Source organism: Enhydra lutris, unplaced genomic scaffold, assembly GCF_002288905.1.
Source record: "Enhydra lutris kenyoni isolate GAN:26980312 unplaced genomic scaffold, ASM228890v2 scaffoldscaffold28, whole genome shotgun sequence".
In the NCBI taxonomy this organism is placed as follows: domain Eukaryota; kingdom Metazoa; phylum Chordata; class Mammalia; order Carnivora; family Mustelidae; genus Enhydra; species Enhydra lutris.
In genome coordinates this window covers 2357038-2375122 of record NW_019154112.1, presented here as the reverse complement: position 1 = coordinate 2375122, position 18085 = coordinate 2357038, and the positions used below count along the sequence as shown (strand labels likewise).

At 46.3% G+C, this 18085-nt stretch overlaps 2 protein-coding genes across 2 annotated transcripts in view; one reads left to right on the top strand and one right to left on the bottom strand.

The window, feature by feature from the left end:
- Positions 1 to 18085, bottom strand: part of LOC111152440 (butyrophilin-like protein 1) — a 74764-nt gene that overhangs the window by 31369 nt on the left and 25310 nt on the right.
- Positions 9761 to 11972, top strand: LOC111152302 (butyrophilin subfamily 3 member A2-like). Its single transcript, XM_022510779.1, has 2 exons — positions 9761 to 9845; positions 11602 to 11972. Exons 1-2 carry the CDS (start codon positions 9761 to 9763, stop codon positions 11970 to 11972), a joined length of 456 nt encoding a protein of 151 aa, XP_022366487.1.

Below are 18085 nucleotides of genomic sequence, written 5' to 3'. Positions count from 1 at the left end.
TTTAAAAAGAAAACCTAGCTTTCATGATGGATATGTGGCTAAGGATTGAGAAAACATAATTTGAGTGAAATTGGCATAGAGTCTTCTTTTTCAGGTTGTTATACATCCTCTCAGTGGTGTTAAGCTTTATGGCTTGGCTTTTATGGGAAGGCTGTAGAATGATGGCTCTGTGTGTGTGTGTGTGTGTGTGTGTGTGTGTGTGTGTATGCGCTCATGTGTAAGAAATAAATGCATCAGGGAATGTTTCCAAAAGATATTTCCCTGTAACTCTTGCATCAGTGTATTTCAGAAGACTAGATATAGAACCCAATGTGTTCAGACTTCTCAAAGCCTTAACAAGAAACTTATGGTTCTTTTGTAGATTGGTGGAAGGAGAATTTCCTGCCTTGTGAGTTACTTTGAGTTCTTTCTGGGTCTTCCTACTGCTGCTCCAGGGTGGCTGACCTCTCCTCAGCTTGCTGTGGTGACACAGATATTGGCCCCACCAGTGGTGGTGGGTTCAGATAGGGTGGTAAAAGTCACATAGGTGGGGTTGGTGGGTGTGGATGATATCGGATGCTAAAGAGATACCCTTCAGTGTTGGAGTCCAGTCTTGTCCTCAAATGCCTGTGACATATTAAAATCCTGAATCATCTTTAGTTACTTCTCCTGGTTGGTGGGGTGTGTGCTTGAGTCACAAGATTCTAATCTCAGGAGGCTTAACCCTGCCCACATGCATCTAGGTGTCTGGTGGTGGGGGTGGTTGATGTGTGCCTTGTTATAGGGCAAGGGGAGACCTCAAATGCTTGGCAATTCTCTCTGCAATGTCTGTCACTCTGGATCCGGGATCTACACATCCAAACCTTGCTGTTTCTGATGAAGTCTTGTGTGACCTGGAAGGATACAACTCAGGACCCAGAAAAACAGTGTAGCATCTTAGGTCAGGAGGGCATCAATCAGGGTGCTGTTACTGGGTGGTGGAGTTCAGGAATGGAGACAGAAGTGAGTGGGCACTGGGGTCTGTAAGCGAGATGTGGAGAGGAAAGCCTGGTACCAGAAATCCCCAGAAAAGGGGTTCTGGGTTGTGGGGATGTATGCAAATATACTTTGTTCCCTCCCAGATATTTCAGAACTCCTTGTTCCAATTCCTGACAGGGTAGGGGTTTTCCTGGACCTGAAGGAAGAGGATGTCTCATTCTATAACATGACTGATGGTTCCCACCTTTTCTCCTTCTCTCGCTTCCTCCTCTGGGACTCTGTTTCCATACTTCAGGTTGGGGTCAGGAAATGTGTCCTTGACCATCTGATCTGGGGTGGGTGGGCCTATGCAGACCCCTGTATCCGTTAACAACCCTCCTTGTTCTTCAGAAGAGCCTGTGAGCCTCTCAGGGCAGGGGTTCAGTTCAGGCTGTGGTGTTGATGGTGCTCTCCCAGGGGCTGAATCTCCATTACTCCCCTACGTCCGTTAAGCTATGTCCCCATAGTGTCCCAACAGAGTTCCAGATTCCTCATGGTGGCTTTTCCTGGAGCTGCAGAATTCCTGGAGTTAATGGCTCTGAAGTTAGTCCTGGAAGACCTGGTGTCTTGCCCTTCTCTTCTGGGTGTAGACTGCTGGGGTGTGGTTATGAGAATAGGCGGTTCATGCCTTTTGCTCAGGTATTGGAAGATAAATGTTGACTTTTTCAGCTGTTATGAGGTTGGCTGATTTTTGCTATTGGAGGTCGTGTTTCTTTTGATCATGAACGTTATTTCATGGAGTCTTTGTATTGTTTTGATATGAAATGAGATAAGGTCTGAATTACTCTGTAGAATTAAATGGTGTTTATTTTATGCAGTTTGAGTTGTGCAGATGAACCCAGAGGCTATGAGTGAGTCACCAGCTTTATTTTAGGAAATGTGCACTCTGACTAGAGATGTTGTCTATCTAAACGTTTCTGAAGAAATGTATGGCTGATGGACTTTAAGAGGAGTGGAGCATAATATTCTATTGTATATCTTTCCTATTCTGGGATGGAGGAGACCTACTTATCTTAATGAACCTTTACATATATCCGTTATTTGTGAAATACTAGTGCTGCATTAATTCAGGGATGGGAAGATGAGAATCTGGGTTCCCTTGTGAGTCAACAGCAGTTGGAGAGAACAGAACTGCTACCAGAATAAAGTTGTGAATGAAGAAGAGGGTTTTCAGACCGCAGATGAATTGCAGAAAGCTTTGACCATGAGCACAGTTCCAGGATCTATGTACTGCTTCTCGGTACTTCTAGTCAAATTGTAAAGGTGGATGGAAACCACAGGAAACACAAGGAAGCCAGACTTATGAGGACTCAGACCTTCAGGAATGAATGTGTGTCCACTTCCAAGATACAGAACTCTGACTTGCTGTGGTGTGGGAGAGATGCGAATACACAGAATCAGAGGTGGAAGAAGGAAGCTACAGATCTCACTTCCTGCCTGTACCAAAAGTAGGAAAAGGACTGCAGTAGTTTTGTACATTTTTTTGTTTCTTGTCAGGTCATTTGTATTAATTATGTATTTTCCTTCTTCCTTCTTCTTACCAGTGTGATTTACACAAGTTGTCAATGGTGATATTTCAAATGTAATCTCTAGGTAACAGAATAGTCAAATGATTGTGTCTGGACTTAAGAAACTAAATATAACTGTTCAGTTCAATGCTTGGGACTGCCTGTCTTTTCCATTTTGGGGAAAGAGTGAAAAGTTTTTCACTAGTAGGTGTAGCCATGTAGACGGGTGAAAATGTGGAGTTGTTATGTTGTTATATGGAAGTTCCAGTATGAGAAAATGATGTATGGGGAAGCTGAGGATCTAGAGGTGTGAAATCTGCCCATTATCCGTTCTTTGCCTTTTGATTCAAATCTACCCTCTATGTGCCCTGCTGGTTGATACTGGATGTCATAAACGTTTCATTTTTGCCATGTGGCACACTTGGCACAGCCTTTTTCAGTCAGTGCACTGTTGGGTTTGGCTAGCAAACCCTGAGATGGCAAACGAAAAGATTACTCCAGACACCTTCGTAGGAGAAAGGAGAGACCTGGGGACAGATGCTCTAGCGGCAAAAGCCACCAGGCCAAGCTTTGTCCCCACTTCATTGGGGTCATATCAATACACCCAGCACAAGCACAAAGCAAGGAGGAAAGTGTAGCCTTAATGGACAGGACAGTAATATGTGGGGCAGCAAGTGGTAAGGACAAGGAGGCTAGGAGTTCATGAAGTACATGAGCACCACATGTGCCTGTTTCTCCTCAAAATTTAAACATTTATTCCCTAGATGAGAACTTTGATCTACAGTTAAAATCTGGCCGGTTTCAGCCAAGAATCTTCAAAGGAGGCCAGCGTTCTGGGCATTCCTCCTTTGTTTTTCAGTTGGTTTCACCCATGGAGGCCAATACATGTCAGATTTTGGCTGTCTCAGCACTGCGAATTCCTAGGGGGCAGCAGAGGAAATACAGCCAGATGTAGCTGGGGACAAAGACTTCTTCTTCTTTTGCTATGTTTTCAAAGAGATTTTATTTATTTACTTGTCAGAGAGAGAAAGAGTGAGCAAGCATAAGCAGGGAGAGTGGCAGGCAGAGGGAAAAGCAGGCTCCCCACTGAGCAAGGAGCCCCATGTGGGATTTGCTCCCAGGACTCTAGGATCATGACCTAAGCCAAAGTCAGATGCTTAACCCACTGAGCCACCCAGACGTCCCACTCTCAGTGTTTTCACCCGTAGATCTTACAATGTTACTGCCAGTGGCCTGGAGAAGACCTAGTTTCTCTCACCTTTAAGTAAATGGGTACGGCATTGTAGCAGGCTACAACTGTACATTGTAGCAGTTCTAGAAGGCTGCCTCCCAGGGAATCTTGCCAGTTCTCTAGTGAGAATTTTCCTGCCCAGCAGTCTTGGTCTGTGGGATGTTGGTGAAATCTTTCCCTACATGATGATCCCAGTTCCACCTTCTCCAATAAACAGAGTGTCAGCCTTATTTTCTTAAATGTCTCTGTTTTAACATCTACTTCCTGTATCTCCTACTTCTGATTTCCTTAGAGCTTCCTTTTACATCTTTCATAGTTAAAACCTTTGCTTAATAATTCTTTATATCACATTTTCCATGTTAAAATGAGTGATGTGGTTTCTGCCTCCTGACTGGACACTGAGTGATACAAACATCTAAACTGAACTGTATCTTGGGGGAGGACTCTGCACTGCTCACAGTACATGGTAAGGGTAGTGGGGGAATTTTCAAATTTATCAAAAAGTTTACCCCAACAATAAAGTCATAAATATACTATTTGGGATCTCTGTATATATTCTAAATACTCTATATGTTAATATATTATCTGACATGTTCTTCTCCTCTTATAGTCTACCTTGTGGCTTTATGACACTGGATTCCTTTTAGATGGGCTATGGGTATGTTTCCTTTGAAATGGAGAGGAAACAAAGGTATGGATGTGATAGGAATTATCCACACAAAAAAAGAGGAATCTTTTGAAACTAGTGGACCAGCTGCCCATGTAATTCCAGAAAGAATGGTTAAAACCATCATTCTTGGGAGGAGTGAGGTCAGCATCATGGCAGAATGAGTCCTCCATTTGTCTACCCCTTTCTGTTTACAACTAGTTAGATTCCAAAACCCAACAAAGGTTCCTCTGCAGAGCACATGAGACACCAATGAGATCCATCCATGTTTACATCTGAGAGGGTGTGGATTGGTCTTCAGGGAGACCAGAGTCCAGGCAGCTTGGTGGGGCCTGTTACCCTGGCTTTTACAGTGGTGGTAACGCTCACCCGTGACTGCTGTGGCTGAAAAGGTGTGGGTGGAAATGAGTGAGTGAAAGATTACTTGGTCCTGTGCGTTGTGGCTGGAGAACTCCATAGCTGTGAAACCACAGAGCAGGGTCCTCTGAGGTAGGACATCTGTGACCAGGAGGGACAGTGGGGGGAAGGAAAAGGCAAGGGAAAGAGGCAGAGAAGAAGAAATGCTTTATGCACTGTCTGCCCTGAGAGTTCAACAGGAGAACTCCCAGCTCCTTGGGAATCCTGAACTTGAGGATCCTCCTCCTGGTGTATGGGGCACTCCCCAAGCCCAGGGGTTTAGTCCATGCTGCCCTTAGTCGGTTGCCAGTCCCCTACTTTTTTTCTTTATATTGAGCCTGGTCTAAAGCATCACTGCTGCTCTGGGAAGAGGAACCAAACACTTGTGCTCTTCTGCCACCTGCTGTAATGTTAAGGAAGGGTCTCTAACTGCCCATCTATGAACTGTTAGAATTCAAGTTAATAAATCTTGACCTACATGAAAAAGGTGTTGGCTACTTCAAATGATCTGGCGGAGGAAAATCTCATGAAAGACCATGAAAAATTCTGGTAACATGATCTTCCTAAAATAAAATGACAGTTCTCCCACCACCAAACCTAAATTAAACATTGTTTTATTGGATGCCTGTAACAAGTGGGTTTAATCCTTTCCTCCAACTGGCACATTATGAAATCACACTTAATTTTACCGGAGCCCGTGTTTTATGTCATGTTTTCTGGAACTGCTCAGAAGAACTTGAAGCAATTAAACATAAGATGTATTATATGGCTGTGAAAGTAGGAAGTATAATAGTAATCCTACTTCCATCAGGATAATTTATTTTGAGCAAGAAAAATCATTCATGGACAATGAACAGTGTTTGTGGAAAAAGCAGGGGGAATTTGAGCCTGATGAGCAGGGGGAGGGCAGTGAAGCCTGCTGTTTGGTGTTCTTCCTGCAGCGTCTCAGATGTCTCTCCAGTGTCCTTCAGGAAAACCTTCCCTGTGCTTTGTCATTCCTTGCCCTCTTCTCCCAACATGGGATCCCGGGCTGCATTCAGGGGAGATAAGCTTTCTGGCCCAATCATGCTGGGCCATGTCTGAGTCCAAGGTCCCCTTCCTGTTCCTCTTTCACCCTGAGTTGTGTGGAGCTGGGGCTGGGCTGGGCTTGAAGACTGGGGTGTGTGAGGGTGTGGGGAGCAGTGTCCCTTTAGCTCGAGCCCTTCCTCCTCTGGGAATTTCCTGGATGAAAGGTTACTGGGTGGCAGGACTCCTGTCTTCCTTCATCTGTGCATATTTGAGAATGAAGTGTCATAAGTACAACTTGTGTAGTCCAGTTCCTGGAGCTTAGTAGGTACTCAATAAAATTTGGCTTTCTTCCCTCTGACTTTTTGCAAAATTCCACTATGTTCTCAGGCCTTGAGGAATCTCCCCATTGGGCAGAGATTGGTGGTTTGCAGTGGAGGGTGGACCTGGAAGATGATATTGGCCCTTGTCTGCTTTGTTGCACTTGAGATGGATTTTCCCAATATTCCTGAGTCTAAGTGGATATTTGCAGAATAGATCTTTGGGGATGATAACGTGGGATGTATTCAGGTATATGTAGAAGCCCCGGGTTTGCCCAGAGTTTAATATCTCAGACCAGACATATGGATGGAAACCAGTCACTCCCATGCACCAATGGGTCCGTCAGTCCTTGCTTCATGAAAACAGATAGAGTGGATCATTCAGAACAATTGAGAGTGAACACAGGCTGCGAGAGGCTTTGCGGGGTGCATGGTTGTGGAACTATGAGACATTTGTTTCCTCACCCATAGAATTAAGACAATAATGACAACAACCTGGCAGAAGTGAGGCCAGGGAGGCTTTAGCCCAAACTGGTATCTTAACACCAGTGACTTAGCACATGAACACCCAAGCACTGGGGGGCTTGAGGGAGCAAACAAGGTGGTTGAGTCTGACATTTTTCTAGCCCAGTGCCGCATATATATTTGGGGTAGGAAGAGTGGGGAAGTTGGTTCAGTTGTTGCATCCACCCAGCGGTTGACTTATTTAGGTCAGAGTTAAGTCTTCCTATTTCTCAGTGGACTGAAGTGTTTTCCAAATTGGACAGAGAAGCCAACGTACTGCTGAGGTGAATTCTCTGCACATGAGCTCAGGCACAGTTTCATGAGTGTTTGCTGTGTGCTGGACACGTGACCAGGGCACACAGTGCCTCCCTTTGTGGATGCCACGGACATTCCACAGGAGATCACATGTCGGGGCTGTGGAGGAGAACAGGGTACCACTAAACACCAACAAGCATGTGAATGGGGCATATATGCAGATGAGCAGGTTGTCGAAGGCCCCTCTGAGGGAGGTCACCTTAGGTGAGACTGGAATGGTGACCAGTTTGGAGGACGACGGAGAACAGGAATATCCAGGGTCTTGTGAGATGGCCTGAGGCTAGGATAGCTCCATGAACTGGAGGAATGTTGCCAGGCCAGGAGGGAGCACTGGGAGCAGTGGAATGAGGTCAGAGAGGAAGCTGGGTTTGCTGAGGTTTAGCAGGAGGATCCCTGGAAGGGGTGAAGCAGAGCTGATACAAGATGATTTGAGAGGTTATAACCTTGGATGGAAAATGACCTTGAGAGTGCCAGGCTGGAGGTGGGCAGGGGACGCCCATGGGGAAGCAGGGACACCGTGTCTGGGTGAGGGGGGGAGTGAGATGGGTGCGGAGCTAGAAGGTAGCCATGGATATGGATCAGAGAAAAGTCTGGAACTTTCTGGCGCACTGGCAGCAGACTGGGTGGGAAAGTGGAGTGTGTGGTGGAATGACCCTCCAGTTTCTGGCAGGCATAACTGGGTGACCCCAGGTGTCCTTTACTGAGATGGGGAACTGCAGGAAGGCAGGGGCTGGAACGGAAGTCCTAGTGCTCCACAGTGTTCATTCAGAGACCACGGAATCCACCTTTCCTGGTGCACACTGGTGGGGAGGGGCTGAATGGTGCACCCAGGCTTTGTGTGATAGTATAGTATTAAGAAGCCACAGGGTGCTGTCCATTCAGCTGGGGCAAGGCCAGTGTCCTGGAGTTGGTCCTGGAAGATTCTGTGATGCTCAGGCTTAACCCCTCTGTTGCCACGCAGTGGGGAGTACCTGGGTAATCGCCTGGTGATAAAAAGCAAAGCAGTTACACTGGGGACATTTCAAAGGCTCCTGCCACATAGCATTCACCCACCAACAGAATAGTTTTGGTAGTGAACAGAAAGTACAAGTAGCCCCAAGCATAGGGCTTTTTTAATCATGGCTGTGCCACACACATTCCCTGCTTCTGGTCTAGAAGCTAGCCAACCTGGTGAGTGGCAGTTGTTCCACAAAGGATTATGGAGTCTCCGTCTCTGTGTGTCCCCTGGCAGAGTGGGTCAGTGTATCTGTACCTGCCCTGTTTCTTTGGCTCTGATCATGCTGTTTCCTTCCTGATAACTAGGGTGCACCGTCCAGAGGGCAGGGCAGAGTCTTCTAGGGTTGCATTTTGTAAGCTTTCATTTTCAAATGGTGGAAGGAGTCAGCACAGGAATCTTCTGTCTGGGAGTGCTGAGTGTCCCAGGTCCCTGTTTCAGCTGAGACCTCTGCAACCTGTGCCCGGCTGTGCTTCTCCACTCTCCTGGAACCACCTGCCTCTCAGACAAGAGGAGCCTGTGGCACCAATGTTGGATCTGGAGCAGGGTTTGGGGCTTGAGCAGTGAACCGCATGTGCAATCTCTGAGAGCAGATTTGGGGCTGGCTGAGGTCTCACAATACTGAGTCAGAGACGCTCCAGAAGCCCCAGGTTTTCAAGCAGGTGAGTGGGTTCTGAAGACAGTTGCTGGACAAGAAGAGGAAAGTGGGGAGCAGATTCTTAGGAGGAGGACGCCGGGATCCTGATGGGGATGGGGGGCTGGTGAGAATAATAATGAGGCTCTGAGATGACCCAGGCAACTACAGTGCCTGCTCCACTTTATTCATTTACTTAATGACATTTGTGTAGTGATCCTAGGAATAGGCACTGTTCTAATGTGCACTGACTCTCCATATATAAATTCATAGGATACTACTTATACCATGGGATGAGATCTTATTACTCTCTTCATATTGTATATAGGACCTGGGGCAGAGCAGGTCAAGAAACTTGTCTCAGGTGATTCCCATAGCAGGTGGCTGAGTGTGGAGGAGACCTTAGCAGTCAGCCCCAGAATCTGTCCTTCCCAGGACCACTGACTCCCCTCTCCCCTCAGAGTCAGTGGTTTGAAGCCCTTCTTTTTTGACCAGGTCTCCTTTTATCCTGTGCTTCCCACTGCTCTGCTGGGATCCTTTATCCTGAGGCAGAAACTCCTCAAAGATAGAGAAGATGAGGATTAACCGTTCATGGGGAATTGTCTGGCTTCAGCTATGAGCAAGTCCAAGTCCTTGGTCCTGAGCAGAAAAGGGCTGCAGGAGGCAGGAGCTGAAATCAGGGTGAACTCACCTATCAAAGGACCCCCAGAACAATGTGTCTGTGGTGGGTGCCACAATGTCCTTGAGGAGGACGCTGTCTGACTGTCATGCTTCTCAGTCATTCTCTGGTCATAATTAGGGGGCAGCAGAAGAACACCACACAGGATCTGGTGTGTCCTTCATGGGGAGGGCCCTGAGTCTATGCCTTGTGTCCCTGGACCTCTGTGGTCATCTGTGACTTATGCAGACATGGAGGAGGCCTCCGTGCTGAGGCGGGAAGGGTCTGGTCCTGTGGGCAGATCAGGCTGGGAAAGTTTCCAAAGGACTGGGCGGGCTTTCCTGGCATCAGGGTTGTGGGGTCCCCACCTCATCAGCATACTGAGCAGTCGGAAAGACTGTGCTCTTGCTGGGGACTGTTGCCAGCCCTGAGCCCTCCTGTCTGCTCTGAGGCCCAGAGCTCTGAGCTGGCCCTGCTTCCTCTCAGGATGTGTCACCTGCTTCCTGCCCTGTGTCTCCCCAGGTCTGAGGAAATGGAGGATTGCTGCAGAGGCTTTTTGCTCTCCCATCTCTCCTACCTGCTTCTACTCTTCCAGCTGCCTGCTGGGGGCTCTGCAGGTGAGATGTCCCCTCCCCCTTCTTATGTCTCCCTGGGGTGGGTGAGAGCCCCCAGAGCTCTGCTGCTGTCTTCATCAGGACAGATGGCTATTGGTGGAGGCCCTGGCTCTAGACAGATTCTGGAGATCCTTCAACTGCTATTTGAAATTAAACACATAAGAAGAATTCCAGAACTGCAAAATATGGGCAGGGGAGCACGAGAGTTCTAATGAGTTTATGTCTTATGAAGTAAAAAATGTGAATTTCACTATGAAAAGTATGAAAATACTTTTCTCTTTATTTTTTGTTTCCTGGCTTTATTGGCTTCTTGTTTCCTGGCTTTACTGGTACTTCTATTTCATAAATATTTATAGGGTACTGAGTACATGTTAGGTGCTACTCTGTGTACAAAGCAGATAGTCTCTATCTTTACAGAGCTTACTCTGGCAGGGACAGCGAGTACGAAATGCCACAACCCCATACAGTTTATGTCTGTTAGAGGAGTGGAGAGCATGGGACAAGGATGTAGAGCAGGTGGGGCAGTCAGGGCTGCAGGATGGCAAGTGGGCAGGCAGCAGTGCTCCATAAGGTGGTCACTGTATGCAGTGAGATGGGAACAAAGTCATGGAGGAGGTGGGAGGAGCCTGTCTGGATCCCAAGGAAAGAGGTTCTCCACAGTGAGGAACAGCCAGACAAAGCTGGCGGTGTGCCTGGGTGTTCAAGGAGCAGAGGAGGTGAGTGTTGGCAGGAGCAGAGTGAATGAGGGGAAGAGATGCAGGAGTTGGGGATCAGAGAGCAGGGAGGTCTTCCTTAATGGGCTCAGGATCACTTGGGCAACTGCAGAATCATTGAAGTTCTTTGGTAGAGGAGGGACATGGTTTTGGTTCCAGGTTTAAAGGTTCACAGATATTGACTGGAGGGAGGATGTCACAGGGAGACTAGTAATTGTCATCCCCCAGGTGAGACAGATAGTGACTCAGCCAAATTTGAGTAGCACAGGAGCTGAGAAGTCAGTGTTTGGTTGTCTGGTGGGGTTTGTCCTGTAGAAGTGTCCTGCAGGACCTCAGGTCTCAGAAGACCAAGGCCTGCGAGAAGCTGTGGGCAGAGGGATGAACCCTCTTTGGGAACAGATAGTGATTTGGGTCCTGTGAGCAATGGAGTGAAGGCAGGTTTTAATGGAAGTAGCTGTGAGGTCTAGTTTTTAGTGCACATAGAATTCAGCAGAGAACAAAGACATGGGCAGAAGTAATAAATTTAGGAGCATGTGTAGGAAAGTTTCAGTTGTGGTGCAATGAGTAGGATGTTACCGCTAGGCCATAGTAGTGTTCTTTGGTGAGTTTTCAGTCCTGTCCTAAAGGGAGGCAGGTTAGAGCTGTGGTTCTCAGAGTGTGGTCCCTGGATCGTCAGTATCAGCTTCTCACCACCTCCTTCGAAATGCACATTAATGGATCCACTCCAGACCTCCTGAACCAGGAGGCCTGGGGGTAGAGCCCACCAGTCTGTGTTTCACAGGTCTTCCTGGTGATTGTGATGCCTGTGGAAGTTTAGAACGACTGAGTCAGAATGTCCTTCATGGAAGGGCCTGGAGTCAGGAGCAAAGGCTGCTGAGGAGAACCTTTGACACCATTTGTGTATTTTAAATTTGTTGTAGGATAAAATTGTTCCATTAGGAGTTGTCACAGCTGTATCCCTCAGTCAGGGCCTCCCTCCTGACAGCATGTTTCCTTCCCTGTCCTGCATCTCTCCAGCTTTCTCACTCCTATGTCTGTGTCCACAGAAGAGTTTATTGTGATAGGCCCCTCGGAACCCATTGTGGCAGTGCTGGGTGGGGACATCACGCTGCCATGTCGTGTGTCCCCTGTGATGGATGTGGAGAATATGGAGCTGCGGTGGTTCCGCTCCAAGTTCTCAGAAGCAGTATTCATCTATCAAAACCAGCGGGAGCAGAGAGAAGAGCAGTTGGCTCAGTACAGAGGGCGAACCTCACTGGTGAAGGATTTCCTCACCCAGGGGGAGGCTGCAGTGCGCATCCACAATGTCCAGGCTTTCGACAACGGGCTGTATACCTGCTTCTTCAGAAAGGGAATCTTCTATGAAGAGGCCGGTTTGGAACTGAAGGTGGCAGGTGGGTTGCTGATGTATATTTAGAGACCTGCAGTATTGGAATTTGGAGCCACCCAGGGTCTAAGTTAATAGCCCTTAATTTATAAAGAGGGAAAATGGGTCTTTCACTCTTCATTTTTTCAGTATACACATATAGAACTCCTGGTATATGATTGCTTTGTTCTCTGCACCTGGATATCTCGGTGTAACAAATAAAGATCCCTGCCCTGTAGAGTTTATATTATACGGACAATAAATAGCCAAATAGATAGGTTATAGACAATGTTAGATGGTGGTGAGTAGAGATTTAGCCAAATAAATATTTTAGGGATGACAGTTCCAAGCAGAAGAACACCCATGTGAGACACCTGAGGGAGGAGTGTGGCTGGTGACTCTGGGCAGAGAGAGAGGCCATATGATTGGTGTGGAGGTGAATGGGAGGGTGGTGAGAAGTGACTATCCGGAATACAGAGGTGTTCCTGGTCTGGGTGCACAGAGACGGGATTTATTAGGAGAAGCCCGTGAGTAACTTGAGCAGACATTTGAGTGAAGCAGACAGTGTTCTGAAATGGCCTTCTGGTTGATGGATCTGTGTGGCGCATACACAGCATGGTGATTGTGGTTCTAAGCAATCAACCGAATTGTCTTGGGCCTGGACTGTGTACTCCCTAACAGGTGAGGATGGTGGGATTGGGGAAGAAGTGGATAGGAGTTTCGTTTGTGAGGTAGTGGGGGTGGTAATACCAGACCATCAAAGGATTCGTGTGCTCTTATGCAGTTTAGATGCAGGGCTGAGGGAATTTCAAACAGAGCAGTGGAGCGAGGTATGTGAGGGTAGGTTTGCTTTGGCAGCTGTAATGGAAGGTGTATGGAAGGTGAGCAAGACTGGAGGCCTGGATGTAGTTATGGGGTGAAGAGGATGGCCCCTTGCATTCATGTAGAAGCAGTGTGGTGGGAAAGGAGCACTCCAGCATCAGAGAGGTTTGGATGTAGACCCAGCTGAGTGAGGAGATTTGGGGACAAGGGACTTCAGGTACTCATAGGTTTGTTTTTTTTTAATTGATTGTTTAGTGGTAGAAATATTGATTTTATGTGTAAGCTGCAGGTTACTGCCATAATGCTGTGTAATACAGAAATAGAAATCACATTGGCCTATAACAAAGAGCATTTTTTAAATCCGGCATTCAGGGAGTTTAGCTCATCTGGGCTGTGTTTGGCTAATCTTAACAGGTCTTACTCATAAATATTCGGTCATGTAGGGGAAATATAATTAAAAACATAATCTTCCTACCCAGAATCTTGTCTCTAAGATAGTAGGAAGATCCTTTTAAATATTAAATTAGCATTAACTACAATGTGCTGTGCCTCACAGAGATTCTACCAAGAAATGCAAAGACAGAAGAAATCTCATCTTTTTCATATGCAGACAGAACTCATTCCATACACGTTCTCACAATCAACAGTTATGAGCCCTCAAGTAGGTGGACTTGCCAGCACCATTTGTCCTAGATGGTACACCTTATATTTGCTTGGAAATTGGGTGAGCATGTAAGTTAGCTAATTGGCTTTATTCTGAGGAAAACCAAATTCTACTGTAAAAATATAAAAAAAAATAATTCCAGTGTATTTAAGATAGAGTGTTATATTCATTTCAGGTGTGCAATATAGTGATTCAACACTTTCACATTACTCAGTGGAATTTTCAACAGAAACTCTACAGGCCAGAATGGAGTGGTGTGATATATTCAATGTGCTAAAAGGAAAGTAAAATCTGCAGCCATGAAACCAGCAAGGGGATCATTCGGAATGTAAGGAGAGATGAACAGTTTCCCAAACAAATAAAAGTTAAAGTAGTGTTGTTTTTGTTTTTGTTTTTGTTTTTTTACCAATTCTCCCATCATGATGACAGGCGGTGATTTTACACGTGGATCATGGTGCCCACTGAGGTTAGGCTCCTACCCTGGCAGAGAACGGGAAGAGAGGGCTGCTGTCTTCCTTGGTGTGAGCAGTTCAAAGAGAGAGCTCCCAGGTCCTTGAGAAACACATTCTTAGATTACAGAGCTGGCAAAAGGCCTATTAGTTTTGGTTTTGTTTTTGTTTTCTAAAGTACTTATATACATTTCAAAGAGGAGAGAAAATACTCAGAACCACAAATTTCCTCAAGTAAATGCTATAAGAAAAGGATTAGAAGGGGCTCTCTTTTCCTATTTTCAACAGGGACAATAAGCCTCTTATTTTAATATACTTTGTCCTGACAGTGGACCTTGGCTGGATTTGCTCAGCTGGTGTTGTCCAGGTGGCTATTGGTTGATCTAGGAGAGCTTCAGCTGGAAAGGCTGCGCTAGGCTGAAGATGTCTGTCCTGTGGCAGAGGACAAGGCAATGGCAGAAGCAGTTTCCAACCTCTGCTAGAGTCTCATTCCCTGAACTCTCAGGGGCTGAGTCAAGTCACAGGATGGAGCCCAGAAACAGAGTGTGAAGGCATTAACAGTAGGTGGCAGAGGGCTGGCTGGATATAAAGAAGAATGAAAGATTGGGTATATTTTCATCATTATCCTCAGAGATGGGGCCAAACATGAATTAGTTCAGGATTTGAGTCTGAAGCATCTGTGAGGAATCCTGGCACAGCTAAGCCAGAGATGTGGATATTAGCCAGCGAGCTCAGGAGGTATGTAGGTTGGTAGAAGTGATGACCGATGGAGGCATAATACTCCATAGTATATATGGACCATATCTTCTCTATCCATTCGTCCATTGAAGGGCATCTTGGTTCTTTCCACAGTTTGGCGACCATGGCCATTGCTGCTATAAATATTGGGGTACAGATGGCCCTTCTTTTCACTACATCTGTATCTTTGGGGTAAATACAGTAGCGCAATTGCAGGGTCCTAGGGAAGCTCTATTGTTAATTTCTTGAGGAATCTCCACACTGTTCTCCAAAGTGGCTGCACCAACTTGCATTCTCACCAGCAGTGTAAGAGGGTTCCCCTTTCTCCACATCCTCTTCAACACACATTGTTTCCTGTCTTGCTAATTTTGGCCATTCTAACTGGTGTAAGGTAGTATCTCAATGTGGTTTTAATTTGAATCTCCCTGATGGCTAGTGATGATGAACATTTTTTCATGTGTCTGATAGCCATTTGTATGTCTTCATTGGAGAAGTGCCTGTTCATATCTTCTGCCCATTTTTTGATATGCTTATCTGTTTTGTGTGTGTTGAGTTTGAGAAGTTCTTTATAGATCCTGGATATCAACCTTTTGTCTGTACTGTCATTTGCAAATATCTTCTCCCATTCCGTGGGTTGCCTCTTTGTTTTGTTGACTGTTTCCTTTTCTGTCCAGAAGCTTTTGATCTTGATGAAGTCCCAAAAGTTTGGGACTGGAAGAGATTATGCTGAGTGAAATAAGTCAAGCAGAGAGAGTCAATTATCATATGGTTTCACTTATTTGTGGAGCATAAGAAATAACATGGAAGACGTGGAGATGGAGAGGAGAAGGGAGTTGAGGGAAATTGGAAGGGGAGATGAACCATGAGAGACTATAGACTCTGAAAAACAACTTGAGGGTTTTGAAGGGGCGGGAGTGGGAGGTTGGGGGAGCCAGGTGGTGGGTATTAAGGAGGGCACATATTGCATGGAGCACTGGGTGTGGTGCAAAAACAATGAATACTGTTGCACTGAAAAGAAACAAAAGAAAAAAAAAGAAAAAAAAAACCAGAACAGGGATATTGATGGGAAGACCATATAGTTGGCTTCAGATAGGGGCAGGGGGATGCCTGAGAAAATAAGAGCACATTAAAATTATTTATTATTATTAAAAAAAAGAAAGTAGAATAAACAAAAACCAATTAGTCACACACACACACACACACACACACACACACACACACACACACACAAGAACTGAGGACCGAGTGGCAGTGGGTGTGCCCGCAGATGCCCTGGAGAGTGTGTGAGTTGAGAAGAGCAGAGAAGGATGGATCCTGGAACCAAGTTCCTCCATCACTCTGAATGATGGAATTCCCACCCTCATGGTTAGGGAGAAGAGCCTGCCCTCTGGGCTGCTGTAGGCCCCCATGATCCTTCCTTCTGTTCCCCATGGCAGGACCTCTTAAATTAACCCTTGTAAGGAAACACTCCCACAAGGAGCCCCCAAAGTGCCATGCTACCCTTGGAGTGGAGTACAGAGGAAGGTTCTGCTGGAATCCCTGGGCTCTGGGTGGCCTCCCTGTGCTCTCCAGCTTCTCTCTTCAGGTGTGGGCTCTGTCCCTCAAGTGCACATCACAGGGCCAGAAGAAGACGGCGTCCGAGTTGTGTGCATGGCCTCGGGGTGGTTCCCAAAGCCCCAAGTGCAGTGGAGAGCTCTAAGTGGAGAGAAATTCCTGACGTTCTCTGAGACCCAAGCCCAAGAAGCTGAAGGGATGTTCACCATAAAGGCAACTCTTGTGGTGAGGGACAGTTCTTCAGGGAATGTGACCTGTTCAGTCCTCAACCCCATCTTGGGCCAGGAGAAAGCAATGGCCATTTTCATCCCAGGTCAGTACTACTTCCCACTCCTAGAAGGGTGGGATTATCTTGGGGGTCCCTGTGTGTGCTGGGCTGGGCCATCCTGAGCAGTATCCTGATGGGGTGTCTGGCTGGGCACAGAACCCTTCTTCCCTCAGCGTTCTCCCTGGAAGCTGGCTTTCATGGTGATCCTGACTGTGCTGATGCTCCTACTCCTTGGGGCTGTCTTCTACATCATGAGAGAACATACTGCAAAGCTCAAGGAGATGCAGGAATGGGAGAAACTGCACAGAGAAAAGGAGGAGGACCAGCAGATAAAGGAGGAGGCACTGAAGGCCAGAGGTAAGGCAGGACAGGGCCAAGGCAGACAAGTGTAGAAGCTGGTGCAGAGGCAAAGCAGAGAGTAGGCCCTTGGCCAGGAGCGGGGGCTGAGGAGGACCAGAGAGCACAGGTGGGGCTGTGGAGGCTCAAAGGGTCTGGAGTTAGATCTTCATGGAGACATATAGATGCTCTTGTGGGTTTTCCAGGTGCAGTCTTTGCTGCTCTTAGTGATGGGAGTTTATGTGTATTTTTCACTTTATTTTCAGATGAACTCCAGGAAGAACTTGGTATGTTGTGTCCTTTTCCCAGAAGTTTCTGTGTCACATTTGTAGGAGACATTCTGGTTGTCAGCTCACCTGTTTCCTGTTTGCCTTTCAGACAAGAGGAAGTCTGTTTACCTGGCTGGTGAGTGACTTTCCGGATGTCCTTGGGTCTCTTTCCCCCTAAGCCATAGTGTCCCCTCTCTGTTTCATGCAGAGACATGAGGACCCATCCCTGGTGCAGAATTGGAAACTGGTCGGAGGCAGAACTTGCTCCATGGGCTTCCCCCATCTGGGGTATTGTTTCGCACATGGTGCTTTGAAACCTGGAATGATGGTGGTCACTGAAGTCTGTTGTGCATCTTGGATTGATCTACCCACCGCCTTTGTAGCTTTTAGTTTTCAATGCAAATGGTTCTCAGTCAACCTGAATACTCTGGAATATTTTAGAGAAACTATATAAATAAGTGGGGGTCATTTCACAGAGGAGTGAAAATTGTTTACCAGAGAAAATTTGGGAGTAAATCAGGGAAAGAAAAGCTAGTTGGAGAAGAGAGGAGGATTGTGATCCCTCTACATAACACCATTGTGGGAGAGTCTTTTCTCTCCAGTTCCTGGAAGTACTGATCACAAAGTGTTGGGTAGAGGACTGGGCAGAGCTTGGGTGGGAATGTCGTGGGATAAGTTGTTACTGGACCAGTGATGTGTTTTCTGAGAACATTTGGCCACTTTTACCATAGAGCTCACCTAACATCCCGGTCCTTATTTCATCTCCCCTTTGTGTTATTTCCCATATTTCTCTGTCCTTGAAATCATTGGATGTAATAATGATTTCTTACATTAATGGAATAATGTATACTTTATTCCCTAATATATTTTCATACATTGTATAATTTTTGACCTTTAAGGCAAATTGAAAGCAGATGGAAAAAAAATTTTGTGTGTTTTTCTGTCCATGTGAAAATTTCTTTATTTTGGGATGCAATTGATTTGGGATTCATTTCAGAAAAATTCTTTGGATGAAAGTTGTTAATATTATGTATTTTCTTTTGGTAATCAAGAATGGTTGGACA